The sequence below is a fragment of the Sinocyclocheilus anshuiensis genome, unplaced genomic scaffold, assembly GCF_001515605.1.
Source record: "Sinocyclocheilus anshuiensis isolate Anshui unplaced genomic scaffold, SAMN03320099.WGS_v1.1 scaffold893, whole genome shotgun sequence".
Taxonomy (NCBI): Eukaryota; Metazoa; Chordata; class Actinopteri; order Cypriniformes; family Cyprinidae; genus Sinocyclocheilus; species Sinocyclocheilus anshuiensis.
Genome location: NW_015555766.1, coordinates 184,375 through 201,065, shown reverse-complemented (window position 1 = coordinate 201,065; position 16,691 = coordinate 184,375). Strand labels below are relative to the sequence as shown.

The 16,691-nt window shown below is 37.6% G+C and overlaps 1 protein-coding gene across 4 annotated transcripts in view; it reads left to right on the top strand.

Annotated features, from left to right (window-relative positions):
- The window catches only part of kmt5c (lysine methyltransferase 5C), a 17,148-nt gene extending 3,145 nt beyond the window's left edge, over positions 1 to 14,003 (top strand). The window contains exons 2-10 of one of the 4 annotated variants that reach the window (XM_016468046.1): positions 747 to 879; positions 3,523 to 3,688; positions 4,181 to 4,290; positions 4,452 to 4,615; positions 4,737 to 4,756; positions 6,675 to 6,811; positions 7,024 to 7,184; positions 7,397 to 8,131; positions 8,207 to 14,003. In XM_016468046.1, coding sequence (XP_016323532.1) covers positions 767 to 879; positions 3,523 to 3,688; positions 4,181 to 4,290; positions 4,452 to 4,615; positions 4,737 to 4,756; positions 6,675 to 6,811; positions 7,024 to 7,184; positions 7,397 to 8,131; positions 8,207 to 12,906 — 6,306 coding nt within the window. In that variant the 5' untranslated portion in view covers positions 747 to 766 and the 3' untranslated portion in view covers positions 12,907 to 14,003. Of the gene's footprint in view, positions 1 to 746; positions 880 to 3,522; positions 3,689 to 4,180; positions 4,291 to 4,451; positions 4,616 to 4,736; positions 4,757 to 6,674; positions 6,812 to 7,023; positions 7,185 to 7,396 lie in introns of all 4 variants that reach the window. The other 3 variants (XM_016468045.1, XM_016468047.1, XM_016468044.1) reach the window with 3 other exon arrangements.
- The last annotated feature ends 2,688 nt before the right edge of the window (positions 14,004 to 16,691 follow it).

Below are 16,691 nucleotides of genomic sequence, written 5' to 3'. Positions count from 1 at the left end.
GATGTTAAAATTACATTTTCTGATTTGTGACATAACTTTTTAAGTAATGCTAAAACACTGCTGGTCACTTTCAGAAGTTGTAGTGATTCTTTCTTTTCCAAGAAAGAATGTGAAACAAATTGGTTATATAATTTTCATTTTTAAATATTTTAAAATATAATTGAAATTGATTTTACACACTTTAAGCAATATCGTATCGCATATCGAATATCGCATTGTTATCGCATTTTTCTTCAATATCGCACAGCCCTACTACAAATGAAGATTTACAGTGAAAAAACAAAAGGTTATGATGTAAAATAAATCATAGATATTCCAAATTCCGTTTCTGGGTCACTCACTACAAGTGCACATCAAATAATTAGATTTGTGACATTGATCAAGTGGCTTAGTATAGATGGTCAGATGTTCATGTTTCCATTGAAGCTCAAGATACTCTTTGGATCATCTCAAATCATGCTGGAGAACATTTGTGCAGCTTGGCCACTGCTGCCATTAGGGCAAAACTTCACTTTTCACTTATTATAATGAATTTGTAATGAACAAAATACACGTATTTTCACTAGTGGGCTCAGACATTTTGGACACCACTCTATATAGGTGTCTTTTGCTGTAAGATGAAGGTTATATTTTTAGAAATCTCTGAGGAAAAAAAACATAATTGCTGTTGTTCTTCTCTTTTATACTTGTGTAGAGTGACTTGCAGCTGTTTGAATGTGTTAATCACCAGCTTCATTTTGTTCCAGCATGTTGATGGTGGGTGACCATGGAGGGATCTTATAGAATGAGTGTGAGAGAGCTTTGTGAGACAGATGATCTGGCCACAAGTCTGGTGCTGGATCCCTTACTGGGGTTTAGCACCCATAAGATGAACATAAGGTACTTATTATACTTGTTTTTATTGAGCTACTGCTTTATGCATGATCAACCGTTTTTATGTACGATATTTAAAGAAAAATATTTGTTTTGTTATTCTGATAGTGCCAATGTAATATGTTTGTTTTTTTGTATAGTAACGTGAAACATACACTGCTTCAAAAGTTTATGGTCAGTTTTTGAGGTTCATATTTTTGAAAAAAAGTTTCTTATGTTCACCAAGGCTGCATTAATTTGAAAAAAGAAAAGAAAAAAAAAAACGGTAATATTACAGTGTTTCCCACAGACTTGCACTCTATCAGGGGTAGGAATGTAACGATTAACTGCGAGTCGGTTGAAAATCGATTCAAATATGTGACGATTCAAATCGGTTGAGATGCTAAACAAATCGCGATTCATTTTGGGGTAGGAGTTTATATGAATGTATGTCTGAGGGGAACTTACTGTCTTTAGAAAAGTTTAGATGGTATTTTTTTTATTAATCTTGCCTCTGTATAATGCATATTAAAGTTCATAAGTGCAGCGCTCCTTTGTTTACAGCGGAAACCAAGGAAAGGGTTTAAGCGCCACCTGCTGGCAGAGAGTGCATCTGCGTCTCATTCAGCTCATCCGCTGTTTCATGCAGATATTTTTATGTGTAGTTTCACAAAACTGAAGTCAAACCATTCTGTTTTTGCTTCAAATTTCGAAATTATACAATTTAATTTAGATTAAAAACTGCTCATGTTGCATGTATGCAGAATCTTTGTTTGTATCATGATTAAAATGCAGTGGTTGCCTCTAATTTTAAATGGAAAGAGCACAGATTAAGCCTTAGCTTGTTATATGAAGAGATTTATTTTATTTGTGTTATTTATTTTATTTGGGGCTTGTTTTAAAATTTCAATTTAGTTTTGTTATTTACATTTACATTATATTTAAATTGTGTTATTTAGCAGACGATTTTATCCAAAGCGACTTACAAATGAGGACAATAGAAGCAATCAAAACCAACAAAAAAGCAATAATATGCAAGTGCTATATTAGTATATTATTATAGTGTTATATTTCAATTTCACAAAGAAATGTGCAGCATTTTGTCCAAGCAATAATAAAAGGACATGCACATTTAATTTATAATTTGTCTTAAATCTCATTTAGTAAAAAAATCAAATAAAATCGTGAATCGAATCGAATCGTGAAATCAAAATCGTGAATCGAATCGAATCGTGAGTTGAGTGAATCGTTACATCCCTAATCAGGGGCGAGGCCAGAAATGTTTAAGTGGTTGAGCCTACATAAAACAGGGTGGGCAAAGTGTAGCATATGAAAACTGCATGTCAAATTGCCAACAGAAAATACAGCACGAAGGTACAATACCCAATACTTCTAAAGCATTGATTAATAAAACATTTTTTTGACAAGCGTATGGTATGCGCCTATAGGAAGAGGGAAAATGAAGAAACTGCCTGTAATTAACCATGAAAACTAGCGGTTAATATTTTTTAAAAACTAGATATATAAAGTTACAGTGAAATAAGATGTTGATTATTATTATTATTATTATCGTTTAATAAATTATATCCATTTGGAAAATTACCAACTTCTCATTGGGTGGGCCACAGTTCAAAGTGGGTGGGCCCATCCATAGCTTCGCCACTGCACTCTATGTGTGGCGGCACTTCCCCAGGGGGAAATATATATATATATATATATATATATATACACACACACACCGGTTCACATTTACAACTCTGCTCTGCGTGTTTGCTGTGTGAAAACAGTCGATTTTCATGTTGGTTTGAATGGGCTAATTAAAACTGCAAATTCATTCTCTGCCAGCAGGAGGCGGTTTTGGAGAGACAGAAATAGCGGTTTCCTCGGTAACAGCTGTAATTAAAGCTGCGCTGCTCATGAACACTACTTTATCAGGCATTATAGGAAAGATGAAATGAAAATGACATCCAAGCTTTTCTGAAGACGGTCGGTTATCTTCAAAGATGCATTGAAATAAAAACACCTGCCCCGTGTTTTGATTTTGAAATGTGCAGAGCTCATGTTTATTCAACGTCAAAGACTTTAGGAAAATCTATTTGTGGCAGGCAATTTTGATATTGTGGCGGGCCGCCACAAATTAATCAGTGTATGGGAAACACTTATGAAAAATTATTACCATTCGTAGTTTTTTAATGTATATAATTTTATAATATATTTAAAAATGTACTTCATTACTGTGATGGCAAAGCTGATATTTCATCAGCTATTACTCCAGTCTTCAGTGTCACATGATCATTCAGATATCATTCATATGCTGATTTGGTGCTTAAGAAACATTTTATAATAATAATAATAACAATTATTATTATTACTGCTACTACTGTTATTATTATTTATGTTAAAAACAGTTTCCTTTTTTTTTTGGAAACCACTCTTTGATGAATAGAAAGTTCAAAAGAACAGCATTTAATTGAAATGGAAGTTGTTTGTTACAATATAAATGTCTTTACTGTCACTTTTGATCAGTTTAATGTGACATTGCTAAAATAAAAGTATTAATTTCTTTAAAAAAAAAGTCTTATTGACTCCAGACTTTTGAACTGTATTGTAAATGATTTCTTCCATTCATAATTTGTAATTTTTTTTATTTCTTTCATTATGTGAATGAAGTCCTCCCCCTGAGATCCGGCGATGGGGTTACCTCAGAGGGACACTTCTGCGCTTCAAACGCACACATGACTTCCAGGCCACCTTTGATGCCCTGTTGGATGGGGAATGGGTCAGTGGCTATTTCACCGGGCTGGGTTCACACCGACAGGAGTTATTAAAGCAGCATGTGAGTATCATATCCAGAATTGCTGAATGTCCATTTTTGCAGTTTGTAAACATGTGTAATCATCATTCATCACCAAAGAGGAATGTAAGAATGCTTGAATTGTTTAGAATGAGTAGCTGTTGTTGTGTCTAGTGTAGTGAAGATGGTTTGCCTTTTTTCAGCATATTTGTCTACATGTTTGTCTTTGCTAGATCAGTTATTTGCCTTCATGATGAGTACAGTCTCTCTGCACATAAGGACTGCACTAGACCAAAAACATTGTTGGCCTTACATAGACAAGGGCAGGGAAAATATAGATTTTTGTGATTAATTGAAATCTTTCTTTCAACAATCCCGAGCCTGTTTCTTGAACTGAATATGCTTAAATGGTCCAAATGAATCTTTTACTTGTATTAAAGACAAGCACAGCATATTACTTGACATGAAGTAATATAATTAATGTATATGGCAGTGTGCTTAAACTATTTTAACTTACTCATCTGTTTTCTTTAGATGTATCGCTATATGACAGCATTTCTGTTGGACAGTGGAGTGAATATTGAGCCATGTAACCGCTATTCTTCTGAAACGAATGGAGCCAAAATCACATCCACCCGACACTGGTTAGAATCATTGTTTTGTTTTTGTTTTTTAAATCTTAAATTAAAAATCAGCATTTTAACTGTATGTTAATTATTTAATCCTAACACATAATAAACTGATCTCCTTATTTAAATTCTGTTAATCACCATATTTAAGGATATAAAAATGTTGAATTCTCCAGGCTTGTGGGAGAACGGGTGGAGGTACTGCAGGGCTGTATAGCTGAGCTGAGCCCTGAGGATAGTGCCGTCCTCAGAGCAGGAGTGAATGACTTCAGCGTCATGTACTCTATGCGCAAGAGATGTGCGCAGCTTTGGTTGGGGCCGGCTGCCTTCATCAATCATGGTGAGAGAGCCCATATGCATATACTGATCAGTAATATTCTTTTTCAAAATTTGTTCTGTGGTAAGGTACAGGATCTGATTGTGCTTTTTTTTTTTCCTTTCATTTTTATTGTTGGGAGAAGACTGCAGACCCAACTGTAAGGTAAGATACTATATTATTAGTTTTGCTTTAGTGGGGAATCTTTTGAATTGCTTAGCTTTTCAAAGACCCTGTATATCTGTAGTGTATCTTGCAGCCTAAATGTACAATTATATACAGTTGATTTGTTAGACTTGTCTGTAAAGTTTGTTTAACTAGGTCTTGCTAGATCTGATAGAAGTGATTAAGGAGCTTTGCTTTCAGTTTTCATGTTTGTATTCACTCTATAATGTATAAAAATATTCCAGTTTTTCTGTAGTACAAATTAGCGATTCGACATCTGCACGCAGTCGACTGATGCGTGGATGCGTTGAGATGTGCTTAGGGTATTTGGTATCGCGTATCTGCGTGTGATGCACTTCTTGGTCAAATCCCCATCTTATCTTGACAAGAATCTGGTATATCACAGTAGATCTGTGCAAGTGGTGAAATGCAGTCTAATAGACCTGTCACTGTCTGTTATGGCTTTAATAATTATCAAACGGCAGTATTGACAAGATAAAGATGACAACCATTTACTGCTTGTGTGGATCGCTTTAGTGGCTTTAATAAGCCTTTTAAGAACACTTGGTTTTGTTTCTTGTCGTTTGTTTTTTGTTGTTCATGTAGTTTAAAAACACTTGAAGACAATTTTTACTATTGTTTTATTTATTTAAATAGTAAAGAGTGTGCTCAATAAAACAGTTTTTGCTATGGTATCAAAATTTTAAGAATTATGACATTTCGTATTGGTATGAATTACTGAACTTTTGGTATCATGTCAACCCGACCAATGATAATGCAAGCAGAAGTGATTACTTGGAAATTGGTGTTTGTTCTTTGAGACACGTGGTAAGATAAACTTAAGACAATGTGCTGTTGTAAAGGGAAGAGAAAAAAAAAGTATACTGCTAAAGGGCACTGTTGCAGACATGAACATTTCTCCTGTGTCTGTTTTCTTTTATGCATATGCACATATTCTAATCGGGTTGTGTTAACTTAAAGCACTGACAGATCATTTCACACACTGTTGATTATTTTTTACATATAAATAAATAAACATGTAAACCTAGCTCATATTTTCTCTCTCTGTGTATTTATTTTTACTATTAAGTCTGGGTCATTGTAGTCCTAAATGTAAATACACAGACATATATAGAAAACAAATACACTACTGTTCAAAGATTTGGAGTCTTTTTTTTTTTTTTTTTTTAGCAAAGATGCGTCAAATTGATAAAAGTGACAGTAAAGGCATTTATTATGTTACAAAAGATTTCAGTCTTATTTGAAGAATCCTGAATTAAAGGTTTTTATGTTTTCATATTAACAAATTAAGCAGCAAAACTGTTTTTCAACATTGACAATAATAAGAAATGTTTCTTGAGCACCAATTCAGCATAATAGAATGATTTCTGTAGGATAATATGACTCTGAAGACTGGTGTAATGACTGCTGAAAATTCAACTATTACAGGAAAAAAATACATTTTAAAATTGATTAAAATAGAATAGTTTTTTAAAATTGTAATAATACTTCACAGTATTACTGTTTTACTGTATTTATCTTTGAATACAGTCTGGGTGACTTCAGACTTCAAAAACATTTTAAAAAGTCATACTGACTTCAAACTTTTGAACCGTAGTTTATATGTAAATTAATGTTAACTCACATATGGCAAGACATACAGTACTATTTTAAAATGTGCAAATGTTTCACTTTTAGTGTGTATTAGCCATTTGATCGTTTTTAAAATGTATTTATTTTATTTTATTTTTATTTATTTTATCTGACTTTAGTCCTAACATGGCAACACCCTTTTTTTTTAAATTACATTTCCTTAATTTGTTTTCACTTGTTTCCTGGCATATGACTAAATGGATTATAGTCAAACAGTGTATACTGAAAAGTAATTTGCTCATACTGTTTCTGTTCCTCCTATTAGTTTGTCCCTGGAGATAAGAATGGAGCTTGTGTAAAAGTGGTGCGGCCCATCTCGCCGGGGGAAGAGATTACCTGTTACTATGGGGACAGCTTTTTTGGGGAGAATAATGAAATGTGTGAATGTTGCACATGTGAGAGGTGAGAGAATATACGTTAATACTGCTTCAAGGCCACCTGCTTTTGATATTATAGTGATGTTGGAAATGTAATGCACAATTATCTCAATGGATGCTTGTAATTGGTCTGAACTGTATTAGGGTTTAATGTCAATTAGGTTTCTAATGACAGAAATGCATTTAAAAGCCTTTTAAATCTGCTTTTATCACAACTAATTATGCCAATCTATGCAGGAGAGGAGAGGGATCATTTAAGAAGAGAGACCAGTCACCAGATGTGGCTTGCTCCGTGGATCCTTCAGGACAGAAATATGAGTTCAGAGAGACCGACCTAAGGCTTAACAGGAATAGGGGAAATGGCACCCCAAAGCCGCTTCTCACTGTATCAAACTCAGGTATGCTTGTTCTACCATTAATATTTAGTTATTTTCTTATTACTTGTGTCCTGGAGTAAAATGTGTATGTTCTGAATTTAAAATTACAAAGGCTGTAATTAAGCATCCCATGCAATTTCCTAATAAAGTGGTGAAAAACCTGTATTATTATAATTTCATTACTGCCGATCACTTAACTCTGGTCTATTCTTCTTGTCTCATTCTCTTGTCAGCCTTGCCAATGAGGAATACATTTTCCCAACGGACAAAGAGGAACGCCCTTGTTTTGAGCAAGATGAGAAAGACTGATAGGTGGCGGAGGGAGGAGCAATGCAAACAGGTAGAAAAGAGAACACAAAACCTCTTATCATCTTTGCCTCACCTCGAGCTAAAGGAGCTGAGCATCTGCCTCTATCAGCACAGCACAAATTTCCTATTAAGCTGTAAAGACCCCTTGAGCAAAGAAAGGGCCCTGCTATACCTAATTGAGAAAGAGCGACCAAAACCAGAGAGGATCACAAGGAACAGCAAATCTGTCTCTCCACCACTCAGTAGTGCTAACATAAATGGACCGGAGGAGAGAAAAGATGAGGATGGAGAAATGTTAAATGAAGACTCTGTCATTAGATTTAAACCCTTTACTCTTGGATGTGTTTCCAGTGTACATGAAAGAGACAGCATGAAGGCCAAGGGACGTAACATTGATGCATCATCTGTCAGAATTGTCCACCAGGGCATTTCCTCAAGGACCAGGAATATTCTTCGTAGTCGTCTGAGCAGTCTCCAAGCAAGGAGTCGATCTAAGCTCCCCAGATTCAACAAAAGGAGGACCAGACTGATCAAATCGAACTCTAAACTCTCTACAGGGCAAAATGAATGCTCTGACTCTCAGACACAAGATGGGAAGCAGCAAAAAGGAAGTGAGGTTGAGTCCAAGGACAATACTAACCCTGTTTTAATCTCTCCAGGTAAACCATGTACTGATAAATGTGTACACATTGACGGAGACACTGGAACTAACAGTGACAAATCATCACAAACAGAGAGCACGGTGATCAGAGAGACGCAGCAGAGAGTCTTTAGGGATTGCCTCAGGGAAGTGGCTGGTGACGGGAGACACATCAGCGGTTCCATTGCTCCTAGGGCAGGTGATGTTAGTTCTTGTGTAGCTTCAGAGACCTCAGGGGATAACAAGCAAAACCACAGGCAGTCTGACTCTTCTAGTGCTGTAAGCGTTACACCCTCCTTGTCTTCACCATCTCTTAATAGTCCTGTCTCTCTCCTCTCAGGGTTAAATCGTTACCTCAGAGTCAGTCTGGTACGGGTGGCTATCCCAGGAAAGCCAGAGGTTGAAAGAACAGGTCAGAGGGAGGCAGACAGTACAAGAGACAAGGTTACAGCACCAGCAGCAGCGTCAGTACAGCAGAGCACAAAATTTAATGGGAGCAAAGAAAGCAATATTCAAGGTAAGAAAGGGGTGAAGGAGTTGTATTTCACACCAGTAAATATGGAGAGTGCAGAAAAGTACTTAAAAGTAACATGCGATTTAGAGACTGGCAAAAATGCAGTCACACAACCTGTTGTGAAAGAACTTGTGGATGTGTATGGTAAGGATAGCCACAGTGAGTATGAAATTGAAGGTAAGCAAGATGATAAAGTTGTAACAGTCACATCTGTTGAAGTCACAATTCCCAAAAATTCAGAAAATGCTGTAAAGAAACGGAAAGGAGCAGACAAGGATAAGAAACAAAAACATGTTGAGAGCGTACCTAAGGTGCAAGATAAAGAAAGCAGCATCAAGAAGCAGGAAGAAGTAATTGTTGAAGGAAATTACTTGAAAAAGAAAGTGTTAACAGCAAGTTTTGGTAGCAGGACTGTTGTTGTTAAAGAGGCAAGGGTACTGCTGATGGATATTAGAAAGTGTTTGAGTTGCAAGTTTAGTCAACAAGATAAAGATGCTAATGACCACCAACCTCTGTGCAGTTACAGTGGTATAGGAGAAGCTGATAATATGAAGACACTATTACTTGCTGACAATAAAGAGACAAAGGACAAGCATGATGCACTTAATAACAAAAATGAGCACCCTAATCAAGGACTCACGGCAGCTGATCAGCCAAATATATATGAAGATACTCAAGAGAAACAGTCAGAAAGCGCTTTGATTTCCTCAGAACCCCCATCCATGTGCATGGTTTCTCTGGATCATAGTCCCCAGAGCAGCATTCCCCTAAAGAAACGGGCATTTCGAGAATCGCTTGATACAGACCCAGAACAGGATGTTAATGTACCTGCAACACCGTGTACTGATGGCAGTAAAGGCAAAGAACCCAACTCGGACAATCTGTTACCTAAGCCAAGCGAAAGCAGCAGTGTGGATACAACATTAATGAAATGTTCAATACCAGAATCAAGTTTAACTTTCAAAGACAATGTTTGCATTGGGTCCAAAAAGCGTGGCTCATCCAAGTTGATAAAGACTTCGGCTAAACAATACTGTAAAGGTCTTCAGAGTACTCATCGTGGACCAGGGAAAAACAGTGTCAGAGTTCCTGAATACAGGGATAGCACGAGTAAAGTACATGTTTGTGAGAGGACAATCAATGACCCTAAGAGTGAAATTACAGAAGCAGTCAAATGCAATATGGGTGAGGAGAACCAAGTGAAAAGTGACAAAGGATTAGGAGGAGGAAATAAAGGACCAGGGGACTGTGAGATCACGGATAATATTGAACATGCCATTAAGGATGAGTGGTCTACCTCAGATGATTTGGATAAGACGGAAGAAGAGCAGAGGTTAAACGTCAGAATCCGCCTTAAGAGGAAAAGGGGAAAGGAGTGGGCAATGGAGTGTACGGATGAGGCAAAAAGTGTTGTGGACAAGTCAAGCCCACAGCAATGCTTGGCTTTAGTTGACCCTTTTAGTGCCATTTTGGATACTGTCTCGATTTTAAATTCAGAAATGGAGAGGATTCGGGGTCATGGGGAGGCCGATAATGGTGTAGGTTTAGAGAAAGCCACCAAAGCAGTTCAAGACGTCCTAGAACATTGCAGAAAAGAATGCGCAGCTAAGCCATGTAAAAGACAACAAAAAGTATCAGCTGTTCACATTAACAAAAACGTTAGTACACCAAACGAAATTGTTCAAGACAGTAGTGATGTTACTGACAAGCAGGTACAACAAAAATCATCTAGTCCAAAAACTGAGGCGGACATTGATGACATTAAACCATTACCTCTGATTAGATTGTGCAGGAGAGCTGAAGGCAAGTGGGAGGTGGAGTGGAAAGAAGCTCAAAATGAAGATGGGAGCACTGATACTTTGCACAGGGAGCCAAAGAAATTAACATCTGTCTTTTCTACAGCAGCAATAGTAGAACAGATGCCTCTCGGCAAAGTTAAAGAGGAAAACCCGTCTCAATGCCAGCAACTAATGGCGGGGCGTAGTTGTACCTTCAGAGATCCACTGAGTTTTGAGACTTCACCCTTACCAATATCCCTTTCACCTTTGTCACTTTACTCTCCCTGTTATGATGGGCTGGCAGGAGTTAGTAATGTCAGTGGGAGTATTCAAGCAAAAGACAATGTAAGGGAGCATGTGTCAGACAGTCTCGATAGTTTTAAGATTGGTGTTATTAGAACTGACAACAAAGGAAGGGATGACATTTGCTTGAGCCACAATTTGTTTCAGATTAATAAAAGTCTGTCAAAACTCCAGGCTATGAGCCAGTCACAGGTATGTGAGAAAAGTGTGCCCACTAACACCAGTGTAACCTCTTCTCAGGTTCAGTCTCCTTCCATTTCTCCCTTTACCACGGAGTGTAGCTTTAGTAACTATTCTGAAGATGTGCTTGACTTTCCATGTTTAAATCTCGAAAGCTATGATCAGATGCCTGCACAAAACAACTTGGCAAGCTCTTTAATAGATTACTGTCCTGGTGAACCACATAACACCGGGTCCTTCAGCAGCCCCTTCTCTCAAAGTCCCACTGATGCATGGAATCCGGAGACCCCTTACCTAGGATCGCCAAGCCCAGTGAGTAACTTTAGTAGTGGTGAGGAGCTATGTTTCCCGGATATTGTGTTTGCTCAGTCTGACACATCCTCATCTATTGGTGCATCTCAACTGCTCTTCAAAGATAAGCTGTGTAATACAGCCACAAGTTCTGCTCCACTTCAAGACCCTGAGAAAGATCTGTACTTGTCTGATGGCGAGTTGTCCAAAACTCCCATAGAGCTCCAGGTCCAGGAAGATTCAGCAACACAGTTTCTCCCCAAAGACTTGACAATGTTTAACAATGCATCTACAAGTGCTAAACAGCCTGGGCACTCAACTGTGCGAATTCATCCTCAGGATAAAAAGTTACACTTTCTTGATTCCATTATTAACACAAAGTCCTCGGAGTCATACCTTGCTAAAATTGACATTAAAGACAAAATTCATGGACCTCTCAATTTGCATAGCTCAAAAGCTAAATCCGAATCTGTCTTTCCAAACCTGTCAACACAAAGTCTGCATGGTGCCGGACCTCACAGTAACCTTGTTACACCCTTCCATTCACTTCACGTAGGAAATAAGTCAACCTCACTTGCTGATTATCCAGGTGCATTCAATTCTGGTAATGCACTTTTTCGTAGCAGTGACAAGAAGCTTCCTTTTTTTCCAAACCCCAAGAATGTCTCGAAAACCGAGGAAGGCCAGAATGCTTGTCGAATTTCTGTGGCTGCAGGCAGCTCGAAATCCCACAACAACATGGAAAGCATCTATGCTTGTCCGGGTCCATCAAGTTCTCACAGTGGAAAAGAGTCTTCTGCTAGATGTCCTAATGCTGAGTTCTCAAGATTGGCTGAAAATCTGCAAAAAAAAACAAAGAACATCCCGTACCCTGCTAATCCTGGTCAGCAAGGTGATCGTATTCACCCAGTTTATTTCATCAGCTCTAGCAAAACCACAACAAACGTCTTCAAGAACATAAAGCCCCAGATCACAAGGAATGATAAAGATCCATGCCTGCCCTCCACGTATTTATTTTCCTCATCCCAAGGTTCTCAGTGTTACAGTACAACACAAAGCAAACCCTCAAGATTGGAAAAACCTCATGCTGTTGTGGCTCCCACTCAAAACACTCAACTTTCTGGAGTGTCTTCTATCCAGCCCAATAAGGATCAGATGTGTTCAAACATCTCTCACTGTGATTCTTCTGCTTTCAACTTCAGCTCCTCGCTTTCACCTCCTGCATCGCAGCACAGCAGTCCTCATCTGGGATACAGAGAATCCTCAGTCCCTGAGGTCCCTTTGTTTAAAACTCAGTCAACCACCTTTGAACACGGTCAACCTCCTCACCAGTCTTACGTAGTGAACTTCACCGGAGATCATTCTGTGACTCTGGGGTACAGTGAGGATGGTGGAAGCTTGAATTATACTGGTTCAGGACCTGCAAATTACACTTACCATTGTCTTATGGAGCCTTCGGGAACTCAAGGAAGGCTGGTTGTAGAAGCATGTGGTCCCTCAAACTTCTCACCTTCTCCCTCTGCGAGTAGGTTTGCAGGGTCTAAAGTCCACGGAGGCCAAGTCAGTAGAGATCAGCAGCATCAGGGGACTGGAACTCACCCATGTAATTCTCTACACTTCTCCACCTCCCACTCGCAAAGCACTCCCATAACAGATCGCAAGCCTAAGAGACTTAGGCTTGTGGTGACTGATGGTACAGTGGATCTGGACCTTCAATATACTGATTAATAACGACCAATTGTCGTTAATATGCTGAGACTTTATTTATTTTAAAAACTTCAATGTAAGATGTTCTTTTTGTTTTTATTACACTGAAAACTAAATTTACGAATTTATGTAAAATGTCCTGTTCTTAGCATCAAAACAGTTTTCTTTAAATATTTAAAGACATATTTTTTATTAGCACACTTGCCTAATTATTTGCTACATGATGAATTTTGTCTAGTACGTTATTATAGAAGATAATATTTTCATGCTAGTGGTTTCTGTATTAAAACAGAGGAAAATAGATATTCTGTTGGTCCTGTAATACATAAGACTTGCCACATGATGGGGATGTTGTTCTCCGCAATGTGGAAATTCTCTCTATTTCCTCCTAGCCTTTTCAGTTCAGAGTTAGCAGTCTAGATTGCAGTTGTTAAAAGAACATGCGACCGATCGATCATATGCGAGAAAAATAAGCTTGGCTGGCAACTTGCACAGCTTAGTGGGTTAGCACATGAAGGACCAGAGCAAGGATCATGTGCTTTTAATTTAGGGTTTAACTGCCCATCTGGCAAGTTGAATAAGAGTGCACCACTGACTGCACAAATATTTGTGCAACATATGACAAACACATACTTTGAGCAGCTGTCAGGTGTCCTGTATTTGGTTTAGGGGATTCATACATGTCATAAAAGAACCGTAGCAGCTGCTACATTAAATGCATACAAATCACAGAAATTTCAGCATCTTTACCAACTGTGATGTCATTTATTTGAATAGCATCCCATCTTTTCCACACAAATCACACACACTTTTCAAGCACAAATGTGTTTTGGCATTGGATGCCTTTTTGTTTTTTTTAACACCAAGCATTTGTCTATATTAGATTCATGGGGTTTTGTATCATATTGGGTATTGCTTTGGTACTTTGGGCCAATGCATAATTAATTCGTTACCACTTGTATTACTCTAGAGAGATGTTTAGTGCCCTTTGGAGCTGATCCTTAATCAGACTCACTTAACATTTATAGAATATTGTTACTATAATGTACTGTAGTCCTGTAGGTCACCAAGACACAAAGCCTGACATCATCTCCGAACGTATATTGTGTGTGTGGTTTTTTTTTATATCCTCCCCAGTACATGTCAGATATGGAATGCGTTTGTTGGGTTCTTATTTTTAACAGGTGCAGACCTGAGAGAGCACTGGGCTGTCCTACATGTTTATGACGTAGTTGTGTTAAGCCTTGCCTTGGTCTATAAAAAGCCAGTGTATTAATTATATTTATTTTAATATGTTCTTAACATGGTGCTTCAATATAACTTAATTTTTTGATTGTACTGAACTTAATGTATATTACAGTTTTTTTAATATCTACAATTCAGATGTCTTTTTTCCGGTATGTCTTGTATGGCCATCCTGTTTGTTACTTAGGACATTTGAGATACATTTTAAATTGTAATGTTCAACTGTAAAATTGTAAAAAATGAAATTAATGCAATTAAAATTAAATGATTTTAACTGAATGTTCATGGTATTTTAGCATGCTGAAATATAACATCTGTCTGTCTGTCTATCTATCTATCCTTGAAAAGAATATTTCTTTTGGAAAGGGCATTTCTTTTTTAATTCTTATTGATATATTATTGTGATATATTATTAATATATTGATTAGGCCTTGATTAGTTTTATTAGGAGATGAATCTTACTGAAGAGTCTATAACAGGGATCCTCAAATCTGGCCCACGAGATCCACTTTCCTGCAGAGTTTAGCTCTAACCCTAATCAAACACACCTGAGCAAGCTAATCAGTGTCTTCAGGATCATACGAAAATCACAGGTAGGTGAGCTTGATCAGGGTTAGAGCTAAACTCTGCAGCGCATTGGCCCTCCAGGGCAAGATTTGAGGAACCCTGGTCTATAATGATGATATGATATAGCACTTTATTGTCAAGACGAGTCTGAAATGTTTCTTGCATGACAGTATCTATGTTTACAGCAATCAACATCCTTTAAACAACATGCACTTCGTCCACACAAGAACAAAACACATTATACATTACACTCCCTTAAACATTACATTATACCTTACCCTCCTACTACACTTATACAACTACACCATGTTCACAATACTCTTAATTTTTGATTAAGTGCCTTATTCAACTCTAGGATCGCCTGATGCACAAAAGAGTGTTTCAGCCTAACTTTGTTGAATCTTGGGACTCAGAAACTATATTACTAGCCAGTCTTAACAAATTATTATAATAAGCTGAATCATATAGCTTCTCAATACATAATATGTATTTCCTTTTTTGATGAAGCTGATGAAGCCATTTAAGCTTCATGCGTGTTCTCAAAGAGCACTGCCAGGTATTTCTTCAAGGTTATGGGTCTTGCTGGTATTTTCTGATTTGGCCTAATTGCTGCAAAGACTATATAAATGATTAGCCATATAAGGGAACATAAAATTACTATGCATATCATCTACTCTCAAACACATACAAATGCATAAGCATTATGTATATGTTTGCACATTTAAGGTTTGCATCTTTATCTTAAGCACTGTCTTTTATCAGTCACTGCAGCTCATTCAAATTTAACCTGTCACTAAGCCTCTTTTTGTGCCCTCCCTTCTTTTTTATCTTATTCTGTTTGTTTGCACTGTCTTTACGTGCATTTTTTTAAATATGCACTTTATTTTTCTGCTTTCCTAATAGCTTACATCTCAATGTTTTGATGTTTTTCCTCCTTTTTGTTTTAGCCATCTTCCTCCAAGCTATTTGGCTGTCTACATTCCAGTTTTGCTTTTTACCTTTGACTCTTATCTTTGGCCTTTTTTAAAAACAGGACCTTATTTGTTTATTCATTTCTATACATAGTTTCACCCAGCTGCCTCTGTTACAGTACTTCTGGTTCTTCCTCATCCCTCAATCCTTCTTTCAACCCTTTGTCCACTTCCTTTCTGATTCTTAGTGCCTGTTCATCCCCTTTCCCCATTCATGACCCATTTTCTCTTCTCTCAACAGTGAGCAGAGGGTTAACTCTGAAGCCAAGTGGAACAGCTTTTTTCATAAGGAGGACACAGGCAGCAAGGCAGTGGATAGAAAGTGAGGCGGAGAAAGGCTGAACCTTTGAGGCACTGCGGAAAACACTGTAGGACCCCAAAACATTGCTGTATCACTTTGACTTCCTTTGCGCAGACTTAACAATTCTTTAACCCGGTCTCCAGTTAACTGTTAAAGCAGGTGACGAAAGACCTCAAAATGCAATTCAAGCTGTCGACTCAGATCTGGTGACCCAAGGTTTTGCTTCTTTTGAAGACTGCCTTTCTCACTGGCAGATATTACAGGCGGATTTATGCCACAAAAGAGATATACAGTAGCATCCTCCATTTTGTAGTGCTTCAGTGTGAGACAGGCACTAGCCCGTTTGATTCATCTGTGTTTTCTTCTCTTTTTGAATTATTCAGCAATCCTTTCCTACACCGAACCATCCTTTCTCCCTCCCTCCCACCTTCCTGTACACGTAATGTTACTAAACATTTACAGTTTAAAATGGAAAAATTTACCTTTCCATCTGTTCCCTCATGGTAACTCCAATCCTTATCTCTCCATCCCTGTTTCATGCTTGTTCTGGCAATGAAAATGAAATCTTTAAAATAGAGCCATTAAAAGATGTTTAATTGTTACGTGATTTATATTTTGAAATGAGTCGATCAGAATCTTATTCCTTTATTTAAAGGGGTCATAGGATGCCCATTTTCCACAAGTTGATATGATTCTTTAGGGCCTTAATGAAAAGTCTATAC